This window comes from Podarcis gaigeae (assembly GCF_964106915.1).
Source record: "Podarcis gaigeae genome assembly, chromosome: 15".
NCBI classification, from domain to species: domain Eukaryota; kingdom Metazoa; phylum Chordata; class Lepidosauria; order Squamata; family Lacertidae; genus Podarcis; species Podarcis gaigeae.
This window is the reverse complement of record NC_139692.1, coordinates 26067704-26094275: the sequence shown is the minus strand read 5'-3', so window position 1 is coordinate 26094275 and position 26572 is coordinate 26067704. Positions and strand designations below refer to the sequence as shown.

Here is a 26572-nt window from a genome sequence, read left to right as displayed (position 1 = left end):
ACACACAGAGAGAAATTCATTTAGTTTTGCATTTCAGGTGAATCCATCAAATTTGCACTTTCTGAAGCAGCATGAGAATCAAAATTCAAGCGCCTTTGAAATTTGCTGTTCTCCAGATTTGGAACTGCAATTTGCCCACCTAACCATATTTGCAAAGCCACATACAATAGCAGAAAGTGTGCCTAACAAAGCAATATATTAGTGAAAACAACATACACAAATACATTACATTAGTAGAAGTTGCTTTAAAAATATGTACATTAGTCAAAACAGCACACACATACACAAACTGTTTATTAAGAGAAATTCACAGTTTTTAAAAGTGAATTGTTGCAGTAATATCAATAACTTTATCTGAGAATGGGAAAACAAGAAACCGAGAAATTCAAAACTTGCAGAACTTTCCATCCCTATACACAGAGAGACACAATGTAATGAAATGCATTCTGGCAAGATTCAAAAATTATTTTTAAAAGCTCTCCAGGAGAGCTCCAAAAGTGAAATGAGAGAGGTGGCAAAATAAAATCCCTCTCTCTCATAACACTAGGACCTGGGGTTATCCAATGGAGCAGAATGTTGGGAGGTTTAGGCAAGAGGATGTACATCTTTACACAGTGCACAGTTAAAATATGGAATTCACTGCTACAAGATGTGTGGATAGCCACCAGTTTAGATAGCATTAAAAGAGGACCAGACAACATTTATGGAAGATTAAGCTGCCAATGGCTCTTAACCATGATGGCCAAAATAGCCTCATTTGTTGGAGGCAAAACACCTCTGAATGCCTGGGCATCACCTTCCAGAGACATCTGGTTGATAACTTCTGCAGAAATTCTAGATCTTCTGCATTGCAAGCACTTGGAAAACCTACTGCATGCTGCAAGGAGCTTTCCCTCATCAAGAAGTAATTCATAACAATATTAAAGTGTGATAAATTAAGAAGGAAGGATCCCAATGAAGGAAGATTTCCAAAGGCAGAACTTTTATACATCCAAGAAGCCTGAGGCCAGGATGCGTTTTCTGCCTGAGCCAAAGCAGCAAATGTTGCCTCTTCTCAAGTCAAGTTGAAAGATTGGCTTTGAATGAACATTTTACTTCAGCTCAGTAGGTAGGGACAATGCCAGCCACACAACTATAATGCCTGTCTTCTCTTGCCATGAGCCCCCAAACTCAAACAACTGAGGTGGAGCCACTGCTAGAGACAAGGAACTCATGGCTTATGCTTTGTTGCTTCCTCTCTCTCTATGTCAGTCTGCATTTATCCATGTGCAGCCTGAGCCTATCCATTGGGGAGGAGGGGGGAGGTTTCCTGGATAAATGAGTCCCTGCTGCTTATCAGGAGGAAGGGTGAGAAAAGCAAGGCACAGCGGAGATTGGTTTGGTGCAAACACACCAGCAGGAACAGCAGATTGACTCTGTCACTGCATTTCCATCGCTGCCTCCCTCCCTCCCCATCTCCCTTCCAGGAAGAAGCAGCTACTCAGCTGTTAGGAGGTCAAGCAAGCTCCACCACCCCACCACATTGTCAGCTACTACATACAATGATCACAGGTCCATACTGGACACTGCTGCGTACAACATACTTAGAATCATAGAAAATTGGAAGGGACCCTGATTATCATCTAGTCCAACTGCCTTGCAATGCAGGAATATGCAGCTATTCTATACAGGGATCAAACTCAAAGGGATCTGTGCAGCAGCACGGCACAGTCTGTAACTTGCCACTGAATGCTGCAAGGATGCCAAGCCAGTTTCAGCCTACCTTCAGGAATGCCCTCTAGGCTCTTCTGCTCTACTGCATTATTTGCTGCAGCCTTGGTGTGCCTTATCCACACAGCCTAAAACATGGGTGTGTGGGCTATTAAGAATACAACAAGATGTCACAGCATCCAAGGAAACTGCAAAAGGCAGATAGCATAGATGTATGCATCTGGCCTGAGCTGCAAACAGCTGGTTTCACAATGAGGAGTTATGGGCATACCTTCAGAAGCGCTGTCCTCCCAGCTGGCATCACTCTGACTGTGCAATGAAGCTCAGTTCCAGGGAGAAAAGAGAGCAGGCTGGTGTGCTAGCTCTAGTACTTAACATCACCACTGATTACTCTGCAGTGTAATTACAATTCCTGCAGATGAAGGAGATGCATTTCGCTGGCTGGGAAGAAGGAAAGCTAGACGTTAGGAGGATAAAGGCGTGGAGAGGTAGACTGCCCTTAGCGCATATCTTCTCAGTGCCTTGTGCTGGCCTTTCTTCTATCTAAGAGGCAAGCAGGGGATGGACTGATTAATCAAAGCTGCAGGTACAAGGAGTTTGCACAACCAGCAGAGAGCTAAATAATCGTTTTTGCAATGAGGATTGGCACCCAGGCAGCACCAATGGAAGATAATAGCCCAGGAGGTGGATTTGCCAGCCATTCAGCATTGTGGCAAGTAATACTTTGTTCCCATCAAGAAACCAGACTTGTGGGTCTGAAAAACTGGTAGACTCCAGATCCACCCAGACTCTGTCCATAATCTGTCAGGTTGTGCTCTGGTTATAGCCCTGGTTCACAAGACTCTGTCCTGGTTCCTTCTTTTGCCATCCAGACTAAATCCCAGCTGCTCTCTTGACTTGCAATATCCTGTTCTGGCTTGGCCTATGCTATCACACCCCATCCCTGCACAAGGAATGAGGCTTCCTGGAATCCAAAGATGCAAGCTCCACTATGAAGGGTGCTTTGCAAAGTGGTTTGATGAGGACAGGCTGTCAGAATTTGGCAGCAAGTTATCATGGAAGGACATTAGGGGAGGTGGGCACAGAGATAGTGGCTGAGCGTGTGCTCAGTGAAAGCAATACGGTGGCTAGGAGGAGATGAAGAGGGGAAGGCAAAGAGAATGGTATAGAAGTGCTAGCTGGAAAAGATGAGACTAGAAAGGTAGTGTGTGCAGTGGAGGCTGGTCCATATGAGCAAACAAGGCACTGCCCCACCAACCTCAGCCTGTCCTCAGTCAGCCCTCACTTGCCTGCCTCATTGATAACAACCAGTCCAGGGAGTGGTACTGGCTGCTGGCTTGGGTTCAGTGTTGCCCTTGTGGAGCTCACAGCAGGGAGGAAGGAGGAGGCAAAGCTAGAATGCATTGGCTCTGCCTATCACTGACTCTGGCTCTACTTAGTTTTTATCTCTCTGCCATCCGCTCTACCAGTCCCAATGGGCACCAGCCATTACTGGCCGCATGCTGGCTGATAAAAGGAGAGAGAAACTACCAAAGTGGGGGAATGAGGATGGGTGGGGGGAGAGGCAAGAACGCAGGAGCATAATTGACTGAGCCAGACAGAGAGGGGTGGTTAGGAGAGAGGAGCAGGCACCTCACTACTCAAGAAGTACTTAAAGACGATCAAAAAGTGGCAAGGTCACAGAGTAATTCTGCCTGAGTGTACAGATGCTTCTTATGGGAATACTGCAAAAGCTGTGGGGGTGGGAGGAGAGAAACACTGTGTTGTTCCCTGTTTATGAGGAAAAGTACATCGTCAAGTCTGGCTGCTAAAGATTAGAGTTGAAGAGTGTGGAAAAGGGCAGTCTGCAAAAAAATATAAAAAATAAATAAAAATCAGAGCTGGCCATCTGCTGGCAAAAATCTGAGACTGCAACCCCAAGTGCAATCCAGGAGAGAAGGTAAGAGTCACTGCTGCTTTCAAGCTTCTGAAAGTGCAGGATTAAATCTGTAGGCCCTTTCCAGGCTATCTTGGTGGCCATAATGCATGGCTTGTCTGGATCCTGAACAACGAAGGTGAAATCTTTCCCATGAGGTTGTGCATTTGTTTGCAGTGCCCGCCACAACCAGGTGGCTGTTGGATGTTTGGGAAGCACCATGCAAGGGGCTTTGACAGGTGGGTGGGACAGTCCACTCACCAGTCATCTGGTGTAATAATGATTGACAGGTGAGTTGTCTCCCCCATCCACCTGCCAAAATTGGCCCATGGGAATGGGGGCATGTAGCAAGTAGGTGCTGAAATACACTTCTGCCTTGATGTTTTAAAAGCAGCAAATGGGTAGCCCTAGAGCAAGACTTCACTCAACACACGCAGAGAGGCACACTCTCATGCAGGGTACCCATCTACTATGTACTGTGTGGAGGACAGATGCCCCCACACAACTATTTTAGTGTTATGTCCAAACTCAGCCAGTGTAGGGAAGGACCATCATTCATTGCTAGAACACCTCTTCTGCATGCAGAAGGTGAAGATCCCAGGTCTAGTTCCCAGAAACTCCAGTTAAGATGGGCTGAAACCCTGCTAAGCCAGTGTAGCCAATACTAAGCTAGATATAATAATATAAGGCAGCTTCCTCTGTTCTAGTGGCTGATCAGAAGCAGAACAAATACAATACCAAAATAAAAAATAAAAAATACAACACTGGGAGATTTTTGTTGGTTGATGTCTTCTTTTTATCTCCTAGCTAGAAAGGCCTTCAGACTTTATCAAATGTGCCTATACAAATGCAATAAATTGTTTGAGGTAACACTTCCTTTGTATATGGCAGCTTGTGGCTGTGCTGGAGTTAGGAGTTAGGAGAAGGTTGTTGTGCATGGAACCCCACTGACAGCACACAAAATAAGCTGCAAAATCATTAATCTCCTCCCACCCAGATCATTAAAATCCCTTTCAGAAACAAGTAGGTTGTTTGGGGTTTCCTGGTTTTCAGGGGTTGCTTGTTTGTTGCAAGATTCTCCTGCACTGAACCAGAATACCTGTTTTCAGAACTGGAACATTTCTGCCCACTTCATGTGTTTTCAGAATTTTGCTATTTTGCAGGTGGGATTCCATCACCCATCAGCCAATTTAGGTTGTGGCATTAAAGGGGATTTGCTGCTTTTGTATGACAAACCAGCTTCCAAAGAATAAATAAAAATATTTGTGGTAAGACACTCTTGGCTCCCTTGGGAGGGTGGATGAGATTATATATCATCATCACCATCATTGGGGTTTTTTTCCCTATAAAAAACAGTGCCGGTACTGCGTACCCTTGAGTACTCCCAGAAAGAAGCACTGATTATTATTTACATTTATATTCCACCTTTCCTTCAGTGAGCTCAATGAGGTGTTCATGGTTCTCTTCCTCCACATTTTGTCCTCACAACAGCCCTATGGCAGTGAGTGACTGGCCAAGATTCACCTAGTAAGCTTCATGGCTGAGTGAGGTTTGAACTCTGGTCTCCCAGGTCCCAGTCCAGCACTCTAACCACTATACCACACTGGTTCTATATTTAATAAATCAATCAATAATAAAGTGTTGTGGGGGGTGCACTGGAGAGTGGGATAACATTTGCTTGACATGGCTTTACACAAACTCTCTGCAAACAAATCTGAATGAATGCTCAATAAACAGTCAGCGTTCCATAAACCTCCCTGCAAACTTTGTGCAAACAAATCAGGATAAATACTCAATAAAGAGATAATCTGGAAGCAGTCTTGGAAATCCTCCTCCCACCTCTTTCCAGAGAGGGAGACGTCATCCCTGCAAGGAAGAGACAAGTCTGGATGCTATGATTCTCTATAGTTAAAGAAAATGATTGGTGACTTAACGGTTTGTGTCTTCTTAAGATTGTATCTTCACAGTATGAGGCTAATGCATGTTCATTGCTTCGTTCAAATTATACGGGGATAATTCATATTATGGTTATTCTTCACATTACATACCACATTAGCTCTTTTAAAACACACACACACACAGAGAGAATTCTTTTAAAAATTGCATCTGAAAGTGACCTTCAAGATTTTTTTCAGCAACCCAAGTCTGTAGCCAGCCTGTCGTTGGTACTTATTCAGAGCTGGGAAGAGCCTCTGGTCACTTGCAAACTCTCAAAGTGGATCTATACTAGCAGTTGGTCCCATGATCTACAGCTCAGGAGATGCACTATTCCCCATGACCAGCTACTCTGTGCTCCCGACAGGTGCATCATTTCTGTTCTTTAATGCAAGAAAGCTTGAATCTCATTAAAATAGTACAAGCTTTGTTGCCATTGGCTGTGGTTGAAGCCTCCTATACAAGAGATGAGGAATCGAGAGCCTTTCAGTAGTTATTGGGCTCCAACTTCCATCATCTTCAGTCAGCATTGCCAATGACTATGGATAATAGGAGATGAAGTCTAGCAACTCCAGAAGAGGGGGGGGGAAGGTTTCTAGGGCAGACTGTGTGCTTCCAAAGGACTTGAGACTTACCACATTTCTCATCATAATTCAATCTCTGGCCACATTGCATAATTTTAAAATGTAAGATATTATAAATGCACAGCATTGGAATAGTAAGTTTCTTGATACTAAATTGGACACATGGTACTTTCTAGCCCAGGAGCATTTATTTTGTCCAGCAACATATTCCTAGAGATCTTTCTCTGTCCTGAACTTATTTCATCTGAAGATACCACATTTGGAGGCTGAGACTTCCAACAGGTGAAGCATGTGCAGCTAGGGTTCCCCTCAGTTACATTAAATGAGAGTACAAAGTCTTCTAGAAGATATAGGACAGAGAAAAGAAAGCATTTCTTCACACAGCTATCAAAATTGCTCCAACGACAGGTAGTGATGGCCACCAACTTGGATGGCTTTAAAAGAGGAAAATACAAATTCAAAATACAAGTTGCTATCAATGGCAACTAGCCGAGATGGATAGCTTCTACCTCCATTGTCAGATGCACCTAAATAGCATTTGGAGAATTATAGTTGGAGGGGGGGACAGCTGTTTGCACTCAGGTTCTGTTTGTGGGAGGAATTCTGATGGGCATCCGGTTGGTAACTGTGAGAACCAGGATGCCAACTTGCCCCCCACATTGAGGGGGTGTGGTCATGTGATATGTCACTTGACATGCCATGTAAGGTGTCATGTGATGTTGTCCGGTGTGTAGTGGTGGTGGCAGGGCCAGGACGCTCAGAGGGCAATCTCTGTGCTTGCTCATCCCAGCCCCTGCCTGGCTCCTGGGCTGCTGGGCAGAGGCTGGGGTGCATGGAGGACACCTGGTAGCTGTGGGGGTGGCTCCCCTAAATATGAGGGATGCTGCCCCCTGACTAAAAAATATTGGGGGAACTGAAGCCCCCTCCACCCGGTGAGAAGAGGATGCTGGATCAGATGCCCTTTGGCCTGATCCAAAAAAGCTTTTCTTATGTTCTGAAAGTTATCCACACCTGTCAAGAGTCTCAAGGCCTTGAACTGGTGACTTGAACATTGTAAGCCATAAGGTTGCCAACTGAGGAGAAGAAAAACTGGCTAGGCTTGCTTTTGTGCCTCAGAGCGCAAAGATCAGCAATGTCTCTCACTGATGTCTGAAAATCAAGTTGCTGTTTAAAGGTACTGTTTAAAGAGATTCGGCTTGCATGTCACCACTCAGCTGTAGTAAAAAGGGGGGAACTGGAGGGACACCAGCTGAGGAAGACACCATAGGATAGAAAAGGCAATGCTCCCTTACCCTTATATAACCTCCCAGGTCAGGAAATCTGTCCTTGCTACAGACTGCCTACAGGGCAGGCCTGAAACCAGAAGCTGAGAATCCTGGGCACTCCCTTTCATTTGTTTAACTTTGGGATGCCTGGTTTTTTTAACAGAATTTGTAGCCCATTTTGAACTTTAATGTTGTATCAGGATGAAAGTATAATAGGGGATTACCTTCCATTGAAAATAGCAGCTTCAGAAGAGGGATTTTTCCTCAGGATCATGATATCTGAAGGACTATTGTATTTTAATATTTTGTTGGAAGCCATCCAGAGTGGCTGGGAAAACCCAGCCAGATGGGCGGGGTATAAATAATATGTTATTGTTATTGTTATTATTGGACTAAAGAGTTAAATGTGCTCTCCATGCCTACTCTGATGCTGTGAATTTGCAGTACCCACCACCACCACTACAACCACCATGGAAAGAAGATACAATTTGCATTTAAAACAAAACAAAACAACTGCATGTTAACGCCCATGACTTGTGGAAGCCAATTGGTAGTTCAACACACCTCAGCCTGTGTGGCGTAGAGCAGAGTAACAGAGTATGCAGAGCCCTGGCTGAGTCTTGAGAGATTTTCTGCTCCCAGCAGCTAGCATCTTTCAGAGTCCTTAGTTAAGAGGAAACCTCCTCTCCCACACAGCTCAAAGTATCAAAGTGTTAATTGTTTCTAGACACAAGACAAAGCTAAACACTACTATCTACTATATAAAGTTCTTATACATGCGTACAGAGAGATCTGTTATTACTATCGCCATGCTAGCTAACGCTGCTGTGTAAAACCCACAGCCTCTTCCCCTGAGTCTCACAGGATCAGACCATGACAGCAAACAGGATGTTGCAATTAAAGCTTGCCCTGTCTCATGGATATACCAAAAATTACATGAGTCAGTGAGTGGAGGAGTCCTGTTGTATTTTATTTCTGTACAGAAAGGACCAGGAGGGATTTCTCCCAAATTCTCTGGCCTCATGCTAACATCTGGTATGCAGGCTGAGACCCTATTTGCCCACAGACTGTCTCGCCAGAGTGGTGCATGCTCTGGTTATCTCCTGCTTGGACTACTGCAATGCGTTCCACATAGGGCTACCTTTGAAGGTGACCTGGAATCTGCAATTAATCCAGAATGCAGCAGCTAGACTGGTGACTGGGAATGGCTGCCAGGACCATATAACACCAGTCCTGAGAGATCAGCATTGGCTCTCAGGACATTTCCGAGCACAATTCAAAGTGTTGGTGCTGACCTTTAAACCCCTAAACGGCCTTGGCCCTGTATACCTGAAGGAGCATCTCTACCCCCATCATTCAGCCCGGACACTGAGCTCCAGTGCTGAGGCCCTTCTGGCAGTTCCCTCACTGCGAGAAGTGAGGTTACAGGGAACCAAACAGAGGGCCTTCTCGGTAGTGGCGCCTGCCCTGTGGAACACCCTCCCATCAGATGTCAAGGAAATAAGCAGCTATCCTATTTTTAAAAGATACTTGAAGGCAGCCCTGTTTAGGGAAGTTTTTAATATTTAATGCTGTTTTGTTTTTAACATTTGATTGGGAGCCGCCCAGAGTGGCTGCGGAAACTCAGCCAGATGGGCGGGGTATAAATAATAAAATGTTGTTGTTGTTGTTACACATTCCATACCATTTTATACATCAATAAAGCACATTCCTCATATCCCATTAAGTTTAAATTTCCTCTCCAATCAAAGTACTCAGTTCCTCTTACCCCATTTCCTTATAAGGCACTTAACCCTGTGATAGCTCTAAAGTTACTACAGTGGGAAGCATGCGTACTGGATACCAGTTTAGACAAAAGGAGCTTCCTCATGGTCTGGTAGAATTTTATTGCAGGATTAGAATTCACCTCCAGTTACTGACCACATTCCTTCTGAGCATGCTCAGTAAATTGAAACCTTATATGGTACTATTATTTACAATTCTACTTCAAGGATAGCATCAGGACATGCAACAGGGCAAGATGTGGACTTAATGAATGCAATGCCCTAGAAACTATCATACATGTAGGCATATTCCCGGGACCAATAGGAGGGTGAATGATGCAGCAAGTCTCAACCTTGCTGGTGTTGTTTTAACAACCCTGTGCACCTGACACCCTTATCTCAGAACATCCAGACACTGGGGGTTGCTTCTCAATACATGAGACCATGTCCTGTGTAATTTAACCCATTGTTCACAATACACCAACAGTTAAATACAAAGATGCATCTAATACAACACATTTGCATGCTAGGATCTGCAAATCAGCCTTTGTTCATGCCATGAGAACTGATTGTATGATATATATCTTTTCCAGCTGTTGAGCAGATAGTTGAGCGGTTTGGTACCCCAGGCAGTGCTGAGTATGGCAACTATCAGAGTCAGCATCTTCAGATACACAAAGAGCAAGCCAGCAGTTGCCATAGATATGCATTGAGAAGGAATCCCTTTAAACAGCTGCTGTGTGATCTGAGCTATGTGGCCAAGGGAGTCTTGCACATCCCAAAACATTGTTTCAAGAATGCAACTTGATTCTGTAGAAAATTGAAAGTGAGCGGAAAAAAACAAGCAAACAACTCATGCAACATTGGGTAATATTGTGACCTTTTGCCATCCTTGAGATCTGGAAAGAGGAGCAGACCGAAGCCAGAGGAACTGAGTTAACTGCACATAGTATGATAAGCATCTGAGTAAAGCTGGAGACTATTTATAGTTATCAAGAAAGTGGTTTGAGACAGGCTTTTCTCCCTATGTGGGCAGAGGAGGCTGATCACAAGAGCAATGTGGGGGGAAAGCCCCACCAGGAATTTTTTTCTTCACCCCCAAATCCAAATTGGTGGCCCAGCAGGATTATCAACCCTTTCAGTTATATTAATTGCCTACCATTCAGAGACTCCCTAGAGCACCCCCCTTTCTCCTCTGCTAGTCAATCACAGCTGTAGGCAGCACAGCCAATCACAAGCATCACTATGGCCAGAAAATCCACCCTTCGTCTATGTCTGGAGGGAGCTGGGATGGTAGGAGGAGGAGTCTTTTAGCCTAACCTACCTTACAGGGTTGAGTTCAGTTAGATGCCAAGCAGCTGTACTACTGCATTGTTTGAGCATCTTCAATATAGGTTCATCCACTCTTCCTCTTGCCCCGCCACTCCCCCCCCCCCCGCACTGAATCGCAGCAAATATCAATTGGGATTCCTGTGGATTGATGTTTGCTATGATTTAGTGCTAAAGAGTGGGTTTTCTGGGGGAAAGTGGTGATGCAAAGGCAAAACCTCGCAGACCCGTGCCTAGAAAGCATGAGACTAACAGAAAATGGCTCGGCCCCATGCTTTCTAGGCATGGACAAGCAGAAGTGTGGACAAGTCCTATATATGCAAAGGGAAAGGATGGGGAGAAAACCAAAACAAATCAGAACTGCCTCCAGTGAGTTCGTTGACAGCCCCACCTGGTCCAATGGTCACCACTTAAGCCCCTGGTATGCGGCTGTCTACTGTATATATTTATCCCAGGATTTCCTTGGACCAAAATGAAAGCATTTTGCAATGTTTTGTTTTCCGAAACTGAAAGTGGGGGGAACGGGTGTGTGTGTGTATGTAGTCATTACAGACAGTGTTCCTTCTTATTTATTTATTTACTTATTCCAAAAACCCTTTAGATTTCTCTCTGTCTTTCTCTGGGAGAGAGAGAAAAAACACACACCATATAATCCGTCTCCAGCCTAAGTGGGAAGCTTGTTAATGGCTGCTCGCTACACAACTGCAAAATCAATGAACAAAACTGTTATTTCAGAACCAGGAATCTGTGTTCCAGTGGCAGCTCTAAAATCCACATATACCCTCTTTATCTGGAGTGTGATGCACCTCTTTCTTTCTCTCTCTTTCTCCCTCTCTCTTCCAGATTCTCAGTTTAATTGCCTTCTTCCAAGCAGCAAAGAGCAGGGAATGCTTAGTACCGTACTTTTGGAAAGGTCAGAGGATACGATGGCTCCTACATGAATGGCTGTGTGTGATTTGTCTGCCTGCCCCAATGAGTCTCTCCTCTGTCCCAGCAAAATGGGGAGATAAATGACTACCAAGCAGCTGGGAGGGCCAACAAATGGCCCATTGAGAGTGCAGGAGGCCTCCGACGACACTCGTTCCTTCCCGAGGCAGAGCCCTGCTGTTCTTGGTTCTGCCCATTCACATCCATTCTCAGAACCTGAAATGGCCTTCTCCAAACTGCATGTCATCTGCAGCAGGAGAATTTCACTGGGAGCCTTCTGCACTGCCAACTTAGGGTACCTTCAGGCTGTCACTGTTTTGAAGAAGGGGTCCAGGCACATGCTGGAGATTCAGGAGTGCACAATTAAAATGGGTTAAAGGGCTCTGTTGTCCTAGCACAACAAATCTGCTCTTTTAAATGACTTTTTCTGATTAGGCAAATGATAAGGAAATGTACCAAAAAGTATGAACTAATTGTGCTCATTGCTGCACTGTGGACAAATGCTCAAGTAAAGACTGGACATAGTCTAACCTCCCTCCATGTAAGCTTTGTGCAAGAAAAAAGCAGGCTGAATGATAAATAAACAGGTTCTCTGGAGAAGCCCTTCGATTGGCTTCATCCTACTTTTACCATCCTTGGCTGCTCTTAGAATCCTGGGAGCTGTAGTTTTCTAAAAGTGCCAAAGAGACATAGGGCACATATATACTGTCATTTCATGTGGGTCACAAGCTTCCTTAACCTCCATTAATTCTCCATTGTCCACAAGATGTTCTTCTTCTCCAAATCGCTGTCTTACCACACTTCTCCTTCCCTCAATCTAGCTTGGTTTTTTTGTTTTTGTTTTCATAGGAGATATACTCTGAAAAAGAGAGGAGCATGAGAAAATATGGATTGAAGGAGGAGAAAGTGTGGGAAGCTGGTGATCTAGAGGAGAATGGCTCTGGAAAATGAATGGAGGAAGCATGGATGAGCCAAGGGTCAGTCATTCTCAGCCCCTTTCTTTTAACGAATTACAGTTTGCAGGGTTCCTTACAGAAGAAAAAAATGCTGCTGTTATTCCAGTTTAATTCAGCTGTGCAGAGATGCCCCTATGGATGCAATCCCATATGAATGTACCTGGGAGCAAGCTCAATTGTACTCAATGGGTCTTAATCTTACTTCCAAGCAGACATACATAGGATTGTAACTACTGGCAGATCTTTTCTGTGAGTTACCCTATTAGCTCATTTAGCTCTGTGATGGGGAACCTGTAGCCCACTAGGTGCTGTTGGGCTCCATCTCCCATCAACCCCAGCCACCATACCTGTTGGTCAGGGATAATGGGTTTTTTAGTCAAGCAATACTTTTGACACCACATATTCCCTCCTCCCCCAGTGAGTTGATCATAGAATGATGCTCATATGCTCTTCACAAGTTCAGTCAGATGCCCCAGGGGGATGTGTTCTGCACAAGTAAAATGCTGTTTCAACTCTATTTTCTGGCTTGTCTAGAACTTTCCTGAAATGTCATAATTCCAGCTTCAAGTACTTAATACTCTGGCAGATGGATAGATTGATGGTGGAACTGCAAGTGAAACTGTAAATGACCCTGCTGTCAAAACCAGGCCTGGAGTTCATGAAGTAATGGTAAAGAGTACCACAGAGCATACTCAGAGTGCAAATCCCTCAATGCGTATATACAGCAAACAGAAGCTATGTGTCCAAGATTAGCATTGAGGGGCTTCCAGGTCATCTTATACTCTGTAAAGCATCTGACCCACTGATGATACCTGAGTGACTGATTTGTAGCAAGCAATAGGTTGGAGAGCTTGATACTTATAAAGGTATGAATCACAGCAGCTATCATTTTAGAAATTAAGCACCATCCTTAAAACACATCCCTTTCTGTTACTTTCACAATTATAAACACAGCTTATTGGGGAAAAACAAAAGCCATATGTGTACAGGCATATGCTTGTAGAATTCAAATAATGGGTTAGTAAAAACAGTTTCAGATGGCTGAAGCAAATTATTACTATTATTACAGACTAAACAGTGTATTTAAATCCTGGGGGAGACACACACATACACAGAATCTTCTGCTTGGCCCAGTTCTGCATTCCTGGGCGTGGTTTGCCTCACTGACCAATCAAGCTAGGTAGCATTTAAGCCATACAACCGAGATGGGTACTTCAAATGTCATGATGCTGATGATGTATCTCTGGACAACCCCCTCCTTTTGTTCAAAATTAAAAGGTGAGTCAAGTATACCCACCACTCGAGGCTGCCTGCCTTTCTCCACTATGCTTCAGACATCCAAAATCTCACCACCACCACCCTGCTTCTAGAGGCAATGCTTGTGCCTGTAAAACTCAGTCAGGAACTGAAGAGAGAGGGTTGGCAGAGAAGTGGGCCATCTGTATATAAACCACCTGCATTTCTCACAAGGCTAAGCAGTGCAAGGTAGAACAAAAAAAACACCAAAAACAAAAAACAAAAGCAGTCCATGTGAATTCATAGGAGGTGCCCCAGGGGTAAAAGATTGATTTGATATTAACAGATTCGTGCAGAGACTATAAAACGGTTGCACAGGGGGTAGGAGAGAGACATCAGGGCCCTGGAAACCAGCTAGATCTATAGGGAGGGGGAGTGCCACGAAATGCAAACCTCCAATGTGCCCCACACCAGAACACATGCACAGCACATCTCCTCTTGCCACACCTGCTCCTTCTTGCACTAAACCACTTTCAAAACAAAACCAATGTCCCTGGGGCTGTGTAAAGCTCACTCTGTCTGACACTTCAACCTCACCAACTGTCTGGCACCTGCATTCTCCAACGAGCCCACACCCTGGCACCAGCCACAAAACACAACCAACTGAACTGCTTGGCATGCAAGTCCTTAAAAAAGAAGAAGTGTGCATCTATTTCTCATCTCCACCACCCTTCCCTGCCACATTCCACTGCTGATAATGAGCAGTCAAACGTGTCCACAACATTCTGCTGCAGATCCCGCCACAGCCAGCCAGCCAGCCAGCCATCCTCCGAATGGCTTTTTCACAACATCACCAGCATTCCTCCTCCACCTTTATCCCAGCAGCCTGATATGCCCCCAAGCTCGGGGAAGCAGCAGGATTTCAGGGTTCCCCTGCACATCACCATTCCCAGACACCACATCATCACACAACAACCTTGCTTCAAGAAAGGGCCAGTGCCAGCCTGAAGCTACCCTTTCCCTCCCCACCAACACTGTCCTTGGCATCATCACCCAAGCTTTCCTCCCAGACACCAGGAACCTTCTCCAGCTCCATCATAAAAGAAGCAAAATGCCCTCGGGCAATAAACAAGAAGCCATGCCACACACACACACATAAAAAAGCTACCCAGCATTTGCTCCTACCTGAGGGTGGCGCTCTCTCCTTGCTTGACGGTCACGTTGTCCATCGCCTTGGGGAAGGTGGCATCTCCGCTGCGCACTGGCACTCCTGCGGGCACAAGGAAGAGGAGCCTGAGAGACAGGACGACCAGGCACCGCCAGGGCAGGACTAAGCACCCACCGACCCCCATCCTGGGCTTTCCTCAAGGCAAAGATAGGCAACGGTGGTAGTGGGAAAGAGATGAACTGAAGAGGCTCTTTGGGGGTGGAAGGCAGAGAAGAGAGACGGAGAAGGGGACGCCTGACGACGGATTAGCAAAGTCCCCAGAGGCAATCCGAAACCGGAGATCCAAAGCTCCCAAACAGCATCTAGAAAGTGGTCCCCAGTGTTTCTTGGGTGCTGGGCGCAGGAGGTTGAGGGGAGCAGAAGAGGAGGAGGAAGAGGAGGAGGCAGCTGGCACGGGGCTGAGCTCAGAGACGAGAGAGAGAGAGAGAGAGAGAGAGAGAGAGGGGAAGGAAAGAAGGAAGGAAGGAAGGAAGGTCACGGCTCTTCTTCCCCGCCTGTTTTTCCTTCTTTTTTCCCTGATGCCACCTTAAGATTCCGTCGGGCAGGCGCTGCGCAGATCCGGCATCAAAAGTTTATAACCCAAGAAGGGAGGGCAATGCAACTCTCTCTCCCTCTCTCTTCCACCCGCTCTCTTGGGCAGGAAATAGGAAAGGAGGACCGAGAGAAGGGGGGGACCCAAGGATAGGGAGAGGGGCAAGTTGGGCGCTGCAAGAAAGCCTTCTCCAATGATCCTATATAAATTACAATCCGCACACACAGAATGTCACTCCAAACTTCCTTTGCGTCAAGACAGAGCTCTCCAAAGTCCAAGGAAGGTTCGCAAGGCAAGGGTTCGGGGGGACCCAGCCCGCTCCCACTGCCTGGCAGGCTCTGCAAAGGGCAAGCTTTCGCTCGCTTCTCTCCGTTTCCACCCGAGCGAGCTCCAGGTAGAGCGGCAGAGAAACAGATAGTGAGAGAGGAGCCCCTCGGACCAGGCTCGGCTGCCTCTCTCCAGCACTTTAAAGGACGCGGGCTGGCAGGAGTAGTGAGAGGGAACCGTTGGCAGCTGCTATTCCTCCTGCTCTCGCCGCCGCCGATTTTCTTTCCTCCTCCTCCTGCTTCTTCTTCTTCTTCGCCACCGCCGCCGCCAGTTTCAGCATCCCCGCTCCGCTCTCCCTCCTCGCCGGGAGCATCTCCTCTGAATCCCTCTCGCGCGCGCCCGCCGACATCCGAGGGTTGTCATGGCAGCGACTGACCAACACTCGGGGCTCCCCGGCACAGCCACACGCTGCACGGTGGGGCAGGAGCCGCGCATTAATCTCGGCGGCGGAGCGGAGGACAGCGGAGCGGCCGCGGGGCTGGCGGGGTTGGGCGGAGAGGAGGGGGGGTAGAGAAAGCGAGGAGCTCGCCCCGCTTTTTTCTTAACCCTCCCGGAGCCAGAGCTCTGGGTCCGGCTGCGGAGGACGGGGAGTAGGCATAAGCCAGGCTTGGGCAAAACGGGGTCCCCCCACCCCCACGGCTGTGCTGCTGCCATCGCGCTCAGTGCTGCAGCACCGGCAACATGCACCAAGCTGGGACATGCAGTAGCAGCAGCAATAGCAATACACACACACCGCTTCCAGGAGTCAGGAGGCTGGGAGGCAGAATGGGAAACCCAGAGACACTATTGGGATTGGCTAGCTTAAAACAAAAATGCAAGGAGGCAGTCATGGGGTCACACAAGACTCTGCTTCAGACTAGGAGAGGAGTAGGAAGTTATTTCTACTCAGCCAGACCCTTGGTCAACCTAGCTCAGCATTGCCTGCTCTGACTGGCAGGCGCCCCATTTGGATACAGAAGATATATAGGAAGCTGCCTTATACTGAGCCAGGCCATTGGCCTATCTTCCCTGACTAGCAGCAGTTTTCCAGGGCTGAAGCAGGGAACTTTCCCTGCGCTACTAGGAGGTGCCAGAGATTGATCCTGGGCCCTTCTGCATGCAAGGCTCTACCACAGAGATATGACTTCGCTGGTACTGCTGGTGGGATGGCAGGCAGGGTGCCGAAACAGAAGGTGGTGCAAGGGTGAAGGACGGGCAGAGCCAACGGAGGCTGGCCTGTTAAGGCAAATGATGCACTGCTTCATCAACCTCAGCCAGCTGCCACTACCCCTGACTGCCTGTTTTCTTACAATCAGGACTGGCTCAAGACATTTTGGCACCAAAGGTAGACCCCCAAATAGCACCCCCTTCTCCACCAACGAAGAAGTGGTCTGGGAAGATTTACATCAAGAATGTGAGGGAGAGAAAGAATAGCACTAGGATCTGCTGCCCTGGCAGACCCTGCCATCTGAGCAGGTTGTCTTACCTTGCCTTTTCAGAGGGCAAGCTTATCCTTCCTCTCAATCAGTGTAAAGGTAAAGGTAAAGGGACCCCTGACCATCAGGTCCAGTTGTGGACAACTCTGGGGTTGCGGCGCTCATCTTGCTTTATTGGCCGAGGGAGCTGGTGTACAGCTTCCAGGTAATGTGGCCAGCATGACTAAGCTGCTTCTGGTGAACCAGAGCAGCACATGGAAACACTATTTACCTTCCCACTGGAGCAGTACCTATTTATCTACTTGCACTTTGATGTGCTTTCGAACTGCTAGGTTGACAGGAGCAGGGACCGAGCAACGGGAGCTCATCCCGTTGCGGGGATTCGAACCACCAACCTTCTGATCGGCAAGCTCTAGGCTCTGTGGTTTAACCCACAGCACCACCCACATCCCCTGTGTCAGTCAGTGTAGCCCCTTGCAAAACTTAGCAGGGAGGAAAATGGGGCCAAAAGCAGAGCAAAATTGGCTCTGGTGCCACCTACCATTGGTCTTCCTGTCTTCGACACTACCAGTCCCAATAGGTACAAGCTGCCATTACATGAAGACAACTAATTCTAGTTTCACCCCTCTTCTCTTCTCTGCTGGATTCTGCAAGGACAACACTGAGACTATGCAGAAGGATGAAGCTGATAAAGGCAGTGACACCCCTTGCACAGGTTGCAAATAAGGAGGAGGTCCAAATGGAGCAGTGGCCACAGCCTAGGGTTTCAGACGCGGGACATTCCCAGCCCTAGCTGGAGATTCCTGCATTGAACCAGGGTCTTTTTGCATGCAATGCAGATGCTCTACTGCTGAGAACAGAACAGGATGCTGCGTGTGTGTGGCTGGCGTTGCACTAGAGGCTGGCTAACCGGTGGCCCTCCAGAAATTGCTCTCTTCATTCCCGATAATTGGCCATGCAGACTGGGGCTGATGGGACTTGTAGTTCTGGAGTGCCACAGGTGAGCCACCCCTGCCTTGCATCAGTTCAAACTGGCAGAACCAGAGCTGCCTGCTTAGGAGCAAATAGGAAGCATTTTGGGGAAGACCAAACTGGAACCCAGCTTTGCTGCAAGATGGCTGGCATCTTGATGCATGGAATCATGGAATTTGAAATCACAGAACCATGTTTTAGAATCATGATATGATGAATTTTAAAATTCCACTGAAGTAATAAAAATTTAGTTGGGCACTAGTCAGAGTATAGACCCGCTGAAGTTAATGAACATGCCGAAGTTCAGTCCATTCCTTCAACAGGTCTACTCCACATAGGACTCACATCGGATACAACTTTACAGTTGAAAAGAACAACAGAGATCATCTCCTGCCCAGTGCAGCAGAATAATAAAATCAGGGAATACAATTTTAAAAGCAGAATTTTTAAAATAGAGCTCTGTCTTTCTTGTTCCTCCTCCCACCTATTTGTTTGATGCTCTCCAATTTAATGCAACCTGTTTACATCTCATTCTGGGAACTGAGCTATAGGTATCCATGTAGTGTGGGAATAAACCAGTGTACGTACTTATTTATTACATCTCTCTTTCCCTTTCATGGAGTTCAGGGCAGTGCACATGGTTCTTCTCAACCCTTTTATAATCACAACAGCCCTGCAAGGTTCTGTTGTGGAGTGTCATTGTGGGGGGGGGGGGGGCTTCTAAGGAAAGTTTTAAGAAGGCACATGAGTGGGTTATTCAACATTAAACTTCAAAACACACACAGAGAGCAGTGCATTTTTAAAGTATGTTGTTGGAAGGCCACATTGGAACTGGTGTATTAACTATGCATACCAATGGCTCCAAGAATAAGGTTCCTCTGCTCCTCATATCAGGTGGGGGGTACATTTCTCTGCTGTGCATCTGTTTTGTATGGCAAACCCTGAAACCATTACAAAGGAGGGCTTGCTGTGGAAGCATGCAATAAACAAATAAAAATAAGTGCAGCTACCACAACTTCCTGACACAGCTAGAGGCTTTGGAGCATTAAAAATGGAAGGGTCCTTGGAGACCCAATTTGTGAGAATGTGTGAAAGACAAAAAAGGAGCAAAGCAGAGGAAGAGGAGAGGTAGCTAGGCTCCCTTGGCTACTATTTGTGACTTTGCGGCAAAGTCTCTTGATTCCAGAGCAACTTCTCTTAGCAATGGCCAGCTGCCTGTTTCTGCCATAGCTCAAGATGAGAGCCCCTGTTCTTCATGCACACAGTCCTAAATCCAATCCCTGGCATTTATTGGCTGAAAAACTCCAGGTTAAAATCCTGGAGAGATGTTGCCAGCAGGGGTAGATTTTGATCTTTCAAATGTCAGCGGCACCCTATACAAGGCCAACATTTGGTGACCCCCACCTCTTGCCTTCCGCTCTGCCCAATTCACTATGACATAGTTTCAACGGCTTGCAGAGTCTCCTTCAGCTCAGCACCCAGTGTAGAGGAACCGGTTGTGATGCCCTAAATCCACCTCTGCTTCTGGTCAGTGTAGACCAGTGTTTCCCAAACATGGGTCTCCAGCTGTTTTTTGACTACAGTTCCCATAACCCCTGACCACTGATCCTGCTAGCTACGGATGATGGAAATTGTAGTATAAAAACAGCTGGAGACCCAAGATTGGGAAACAGTGATGTAAACAATACAGAGCAAGGCGGACCCGTGGTCTGACTCTGTATAAGGCAGCTCCTTATTAATTGAGCCTGTTTTTTGTTTGGGGGAAGGGGAGCCCCGAAACCCTTGTAACTTGGTGGAAGAGTATCAGGTTTGCATGCAGACGCCCCCAAATTCAATTCCCAGCAACTCCAGGTAGAACTGGACAATGCCTCCTGTTTGAATAACTAGAGAGTCACTGTTGGTCTGACTAGGCAAGTTTGCTCTTCCCCAAAACACTTTCCACTTGTACCTGAGAAAGCAGGGATGCTTGTGCCAACAAAACTCTCCTTCTTTATGCCGATGCAAGGGTGGCTAAGCTGTGGTCATCCAGATGTTAGTGAACTACAATTCCCAGCAGCCACATTCTGCATGGCCAATGGTGAGACATGGCGAGAGCAACACTTAACACAACATTGGTCATACACACCATTCCATTTTGAGCCTTGGCTTGGTGTAAGAACATCTGCTTTGCATGCAGAAGGTCCTAGGTTCAACATTGATGTCTCCAAGTAGGGCTAGTAAGGCTTCCTGCCTGAAACCTTCAGCTAGATGGGCCATTTGTCTGGCTTTCTGTGGGAAGTTGGCTTTATGTGGGAAGTTGGCTTTCTGTTACAGCTTTTCTCACCCCCTGCATGAAAAACAGCACCTGCCAGAATTTCCTCTTCTGCCTAGCAATTAAAGGAACAGTCCTTATTTGCAGCTGATCACTCCAGACATGGTGTAGCCTGGTGTTAAGCAAAAGTAAGTGTGATATTAGAATGACTTTATCTGTATACGGTCCTCATTATGATAAGGTAATATGGCATATAGGCACCTGGAAGGTTGCCCTCACAAGGGATTACAACATTTGGGCTGAGAAAAGTGTCCTACACACTTGACATAATGGATGTGCTGGCCACAGCTAAAAGGTGTACTTTAATATAGGTTTATAGAATGTTAAAACTATCTTAATCTGTTCAGATCCCACTCCAAAAAGGAAAAAAGAAAGGCCAGGTTAATTAACCTTGAGCTCACTCTCAATCAACAGTACAGATTAGAATCATATTTTACATGCTCTTTGGGAAAGTAAATGCAGAAGTAGTCCATGCTCTCACCAATCTGATGTGTACAGTAGGAGCTAAGGAGCAAATAATTCCGATCCAGCAATCTTAATACAAATGCTCCCTGATGGATAAGGTGAACTTTCTAGTAGTCAATTTGATCAGGGGGTGAGGAGGGGAATTATCTGACCAATAAGATGAAGACAGTCTGGTGCTGCAGACATGGTTTTCGATGGAGACTTGTGCACGGCTTTTTGGAAGTTAGCCCTATTGAATTTTTTTTGCCATTTATTTCTTTGAAATGCATACTTTCCTTTAAAAGATGTTTCATCCTGGATGTTTTTTTATTGCAACAATAATAATAAATATTAAAGTCTTAATGGGGTCTGAGTAAACATACCTAGGATATTGAACTACATGGCTATAAAACTTATGCACACTGGGAGTAAGATCTTCCGGGCACAGTGAGGCTTACTTAAGGGTTACTTAAGGGTTGGACCTTAAGACTACAAAGAGCAGGATTTTGCTGATATATTTGCTCATACCCTGAATCTCACTTAGTGTCCTTGTGTCAAAGCACTTTCTTATCAGCCTAGGCTATCACATAAGGTGGTTGTGAGAACAAAACTGAATTGCATCCATGCATGCTACTTGGACCTGTTTGGAGGAAGCACTGGATACACATAGGAAAGGGGGGAAGCCTCACAATTCAGCTGACATGGCCAGACTCTGTCCATGAAGACACTCTGCTTCCCCACCTTCTTTTCCAGGAATAATCTCACTCAAGGCTACTAAAGGGGAGGGAGCGTGGGGGGTGCAGGGGGGGGCGGCCGCACCGGGCGCAACATCTGGGGGTTAGGGAAATCCACGGGTTAGGGGGCGCAAATCCATGGGCTAGGGGGCGCAAATTACTTGCCTTGCCCCGGGTGCTGATAACCCATGCTACGCCACTGCCTACAAGTGTCCCTGTTTTCCAAGGACGTCCCTCATTTAGAGAAGCAGTTCCAGTTTCCGATTTGATCCTGGAATGCCCTGCTTTCCCTTAGGATGTCCCTATTTTCATTGGAGAAATGTTGGATGGTATGAAGTTATTCAACCCCCGAGCTGCCTGAAGGTAATCCTTATAGGGAAGTGGGTTTTTTAAAAAATGTTTAATGTTTTGTTATTATTTTTATATATATGTTGGAAGCCACACAGAGTGGCTGGGGCAACCCAGAAGATGTGTGGGGTATAAATAGTAAAATTTTCATTATGAAATGGGGCATCCCTACTTTCATCGGAGAAATGTTGGAGGGTATGTTGCAGTTCAGTAGATTTTAAGGGAGGAAAAAGAAAACACAGAGGCAGGGAAAGATGAACATTTGTGATGAATACTTGAAATGGGGTCAGTGGTACCATCAGTGTACAACTTTGCGGCAGAAGCTCAGAGCCCCACCCTGCAAAATGAGCAAGAGGGGACCCCCAATACAGTAGAGCTGGCTTACCATGTTTTGAAATAAAGAAAGCAATGCACATTTAACCATTAAATCCAGAACCTAAGATTGCCTAGCTGCACTTCTGAATGGGATCTATCTTGCAGACTGAGGTTCTTTACCAGCAGGGGTAGAAAGATTGAGGACTACTGTGCTATCCAACAGGCTGCAAGCCAGAATTACACAAAGAGACCAGCAACTCCACTCCCCCCCCCCCATATCTGTGTGCAAGAAGTAGGCAGGCTTTCTCAGCTGCTGCTGCTGCAAGAGTTTTCTGGTCTGCTGGGTAAATTGGTGTTTACCCCTCGGGATAAGAAGCTGTTGACACATGGAGCCTGTTTCAGAAATACTGCTGAAATACCAGTGTGTAATGTATAAAAGTGAGATTTACACACAAGCAAACCCTGCCTGGGTGCATGTTTGATTTGGAAAGAAAGAAGAACCAGCCTCCAGAGAGGAAAATATACAAAGCTCTGCATACTCAATGGTTGAGGATATACAGACACAGGAAGAGACAGATTGATTGACAGTCTGCAGAAGTCAAAATGGCAATGAGCAGTTGGGTATCTGGGTGGTCAGACCATCCCTGATCCACCAATCAATTCTAGTAGGGATTAAAATCAACTCTCCCTGCCCTCTCCATTAATTCTATGTACCACCCAGACTAATCAGCCTCCCTTTGGCGTCAGCAAAGTAATCACCATTGCATTCCTTTTTAAGCCACTGGCCCTGTTATTGCTGATTTTGTCAGCTGAATCCATACCACATTGGCACAATGTAAGGTTTTGCCATTAGATTCTGATGCATGAATAAGTCGTCTGCCCACAGTTTCCCCACATTCCTCATCACCCCTTGCTTTCAAAATGTTGAGTTATATCTGTGAAGATGTTTTGGCCTTGCTCGCTGACTGGCATCTCTGAATATCAATTCTCCACGATGTGCAAGACAATATTATGCCTGTTTGCTAAGAAGTGAATCCCATTATGCTCAATGAGGTAAATATGCATAGGATTGCAGCCCTAGAGACCTGAACTTTGCTTCATGCATAATCCAAGTCACCCTGATATCTAGAAAATGCCAGACACAGAGGTTTGTGCTTCTTTCCCTCAAATGTATGGCTCTGTTATTAAAGTTGATTTGTAGCTCCTGTGCAACAAACTTGCTTCCCCCTCCCCACAAAAACCCATACTTTTTGCTACAAGGAAGGTGATTGGAGAATGCACTGAAAAGTGTGTTTTTGCTTCATGCAACATCATTTTACCTTCCACAAATGAATAAGACTGAATGATCCATGATTGACTATTGTTGATCTAACCCCCAAGCAAATTTTGTGCAAGCAAACCAGGATAGGTGCTCACTAAACAGGTCATCTGAATACGACCTCAGTGTACTTAAGGAAGTTCTAGATTTTCCAGAAAATCAACATGTGACACACAGGTAATCCAAGTCACCTTGATTGTTAAAGAGAAAATATAACTTCATGCAACTCTGCCTCAAAGTACTGTACCCCAAAATAACTGGACCAGTTCCAGATGATGATGTGCAATTTTGAAGCTATTGAGATGTGATTTCTAGATAAGTCAGGATTGTAATCATATATTCTGCAGTGTTTCAAGACTTCTTCTGGGTCCGTTTAAAAACCTTGCCCTGAATTTGCTTTGGACACAGGTATGGCACACACACACACAAATGCACACACAAGTAAGAGTCTTAGCATCTGCGAAGAAAGGAAACCAGCTCTGAACATGTGCCAAGTGCCTTTCATTCACCATTGAGTATCCACAGCCTTCCTCTGCTAGGGAGCTTCATGTCCACAGCCACAACCACACACACACACACACACAAACACACACTCAACTGTGTGTGCAAACACACACATATGTGCACATGTGCACACACACACACACACACACACACACACACACACACTGTGTATACACACCTGCTATGATTACATGTTCAGGTAACAACTGTGCAAAGGGGAGCTCGGGACTTTTAACCTGTTTTGTTACTTTATTATTTCTTTCTTTATGCCCCACCACCACCTTCTCCCCCACCTCCTCTCCATCTGCAATCTGTTTTTCTCCATTCCCCTTTTTTCTTCTCTCACATCTTCCTAGCTGCTAATTTTGAGCTTGGTGTGTGTGCATGTGCATGTGTGAATTAATTCCAACACTCTTCAGTCTTGCTGTTTGCTTGACTATTTATCCACTTGCCAATAACTATTCTTATTTCTCCCCCTCACCCCGGTCTTTCTGTCTCCCACCCCCACCAATGTGATGTGCCTCGCTGCTATTAAAAAGGGCTTCAGTAGATACTGGGCACTGGCAGCTGGATACTCTGGTGTCCAATTAATAGCATGTTCCCAAATGCCAGCCAGGACTATAATTAGAGTAATGAAGTCTTACACTACAGGGAAAGATGTAGATTGCAAAGGGTCAAGAAAGCATTCCATGCTTCTATTGGATTTCAGTCAAGAATCACAGTCCCAAACCCAACCAAGCCTTAATTTGAGTCAGGGACAGAAATGGAATCTAGCTACCAGGGCTGAACCTTACAACCTGGGAGAAAGGAAACCAACTCCACTGAGTGTGCAGAAAGGTGCCCGGGGTGTTTCCCAGTGTTCAGTTCCCTTGCTTCTTTTTTCTCCTTCTAGCTCACCAGAGAGTGCATGTGCTTTTCAATAAAACACTGCTAAAAAGCAGCCCCATCGTGATTTCATATGCTGTTCTATGAGGATTATTTTTGTATGCTGCTTTCCTGAAGGTGATTTTCCTCTGCCATTCCAGGTTGGGCATCTGGAAAGCTGGTGAGCCTATTGTCACAGCCAGACAGAAACTGGCTGCAATTTTGCCACCCCAGGAGGCAGGGTCTACCTGGGGACCAAATAAACTGAGCCAGCTGCTCTATCCAGAGGTGGGGCTTTGGTGTGAACCAAAGGGAGAACCTCTGCCTTGTGGCCCACAAAAAGGCACAGTCCCAATCTGTGCATCAGTAAAAACACTGAATAAAAATAATATTGATGCGATTGCAATTATACATAAAGGGTATTGAGGTCAATGGAAAGAGCATGAGAGAGAAAAGGGAACTGAGAAATGTCAGGCAGAGTGTAGATATGTGACTATGCTCACAAGCTTCACGGGTAAATAATAATTAGGAAGTTTTCATTACTGAGTTGGAATGATCAGCCATACGGCGGTTTGTGGGCCTCCTGCATTTCTCAGTTGCAATTGCCATGGATATTTTTTATATATAGAAAGGCAAGATATACATCTTGATAATAAATAATAAAACCAAACCATATAGTTCCATTACAGAAATCTGAACTCTTTCAATTGCAAAGGTTAGGCTTTTGTCAGAATAACCTTCTGATGTCCCTAAGCATTTGCCCTGTCATTTCCATTGGGCAATCAGTCATAGCTGGTGCCCACTGGGACCAGTAGGGTTGAAGACAGTGAGCCCAACCAGAGGTGGCACCACAGCCAATGATAGGCACAGCCAACTCATACTAGTTTTGTCCCATTCTCCTCCTTCCTGCTGAATCCTGCAAGGACAAAACTGAGAATAAGAAGTGGGGAGAAGCCGACAGGCACTGCCATGCCCTGGACTAGTTGTATGAAATAAGTCCAGCAGGTGGAAGATAGCTGATGGCAGAATGATGTAGGTGGGGCAATGCCCCATCTCCCCTCACACCACACAATATGGAGCCATTGGTCATTGGGTCCATGCAAACCACAACCGACATAAGAAGAAGAAAAAGAGGGGGGGGAGGAGGAGGAGGAGGAGGAGGAGGAGGAGTTTGGATTTGATATCCCGCTTTATCACTACCCTAAGGAGTCTCAAATCGGCTAACATTTTCCATTCCTTTCCTCCCCCACAACAAACACTCTGTGAGGTGAGTGGGGCTGAGAGAATTCAAAGAAGTGTGACTAGCCCAAGGTCACCCAGCAGCTGCATGTGGAGGAGTGGAGATGCAAACCGGGTTCCCCAGATTACGAGTCTATCACTCTTAACCACTACACCACACTGGTGTGTCTTCTGTCTGTGGTGGATACAAGGATCTAGATTTTTATTACTGTACTTGCAACAGAGACTTTTTAAAGAAATCCCATGCATCACCACCATCATCCCCAGAGCACTTTGAGATCACTGGCTAGAAGAACCATCACCATGAATTTGCTAAATACCATCATAATAGCCTACACATGGGGTGGAGTGCGAACTCCCTGCAAGATGACTCAAGTGAGCTGAGCTTGGTGGGAGGGAGA

The 26572-nt window shown here is 46.0% G+C and overlaps 1 protein-coding gene across 5 annotated transcripts in view; it reads right to left on the bottom strand.

The window, feature by feature from the left end:
- The window catches only part of LOC310832633 (opioid-binding protein/cell adhesion molecule homolog), a 706658-nt gene that overhangs the window by 319896 nt on the left and 360190 nt on the right, over nucleotides 1–26572 (bottom strand). For 3 of the 5 annotated variants that reach the window (XM_083714772.1, XM_083714771.1, XM_083714774.1), the window contains one exon: nucleotides 14806–14890. In XM_083714772.1, coding sequence (XP_083570898.1) covers nucleotides 14806–14890 — 85 coding nt within the window. Of the gene's footprint in view, nucleotides 1–14805; nucleotides 16167–26572 lie in introns of those variants that run through there. The other 2 variants (XM_083714770.1, XM_083714773.1) reach the window with 2 other exon arrangements.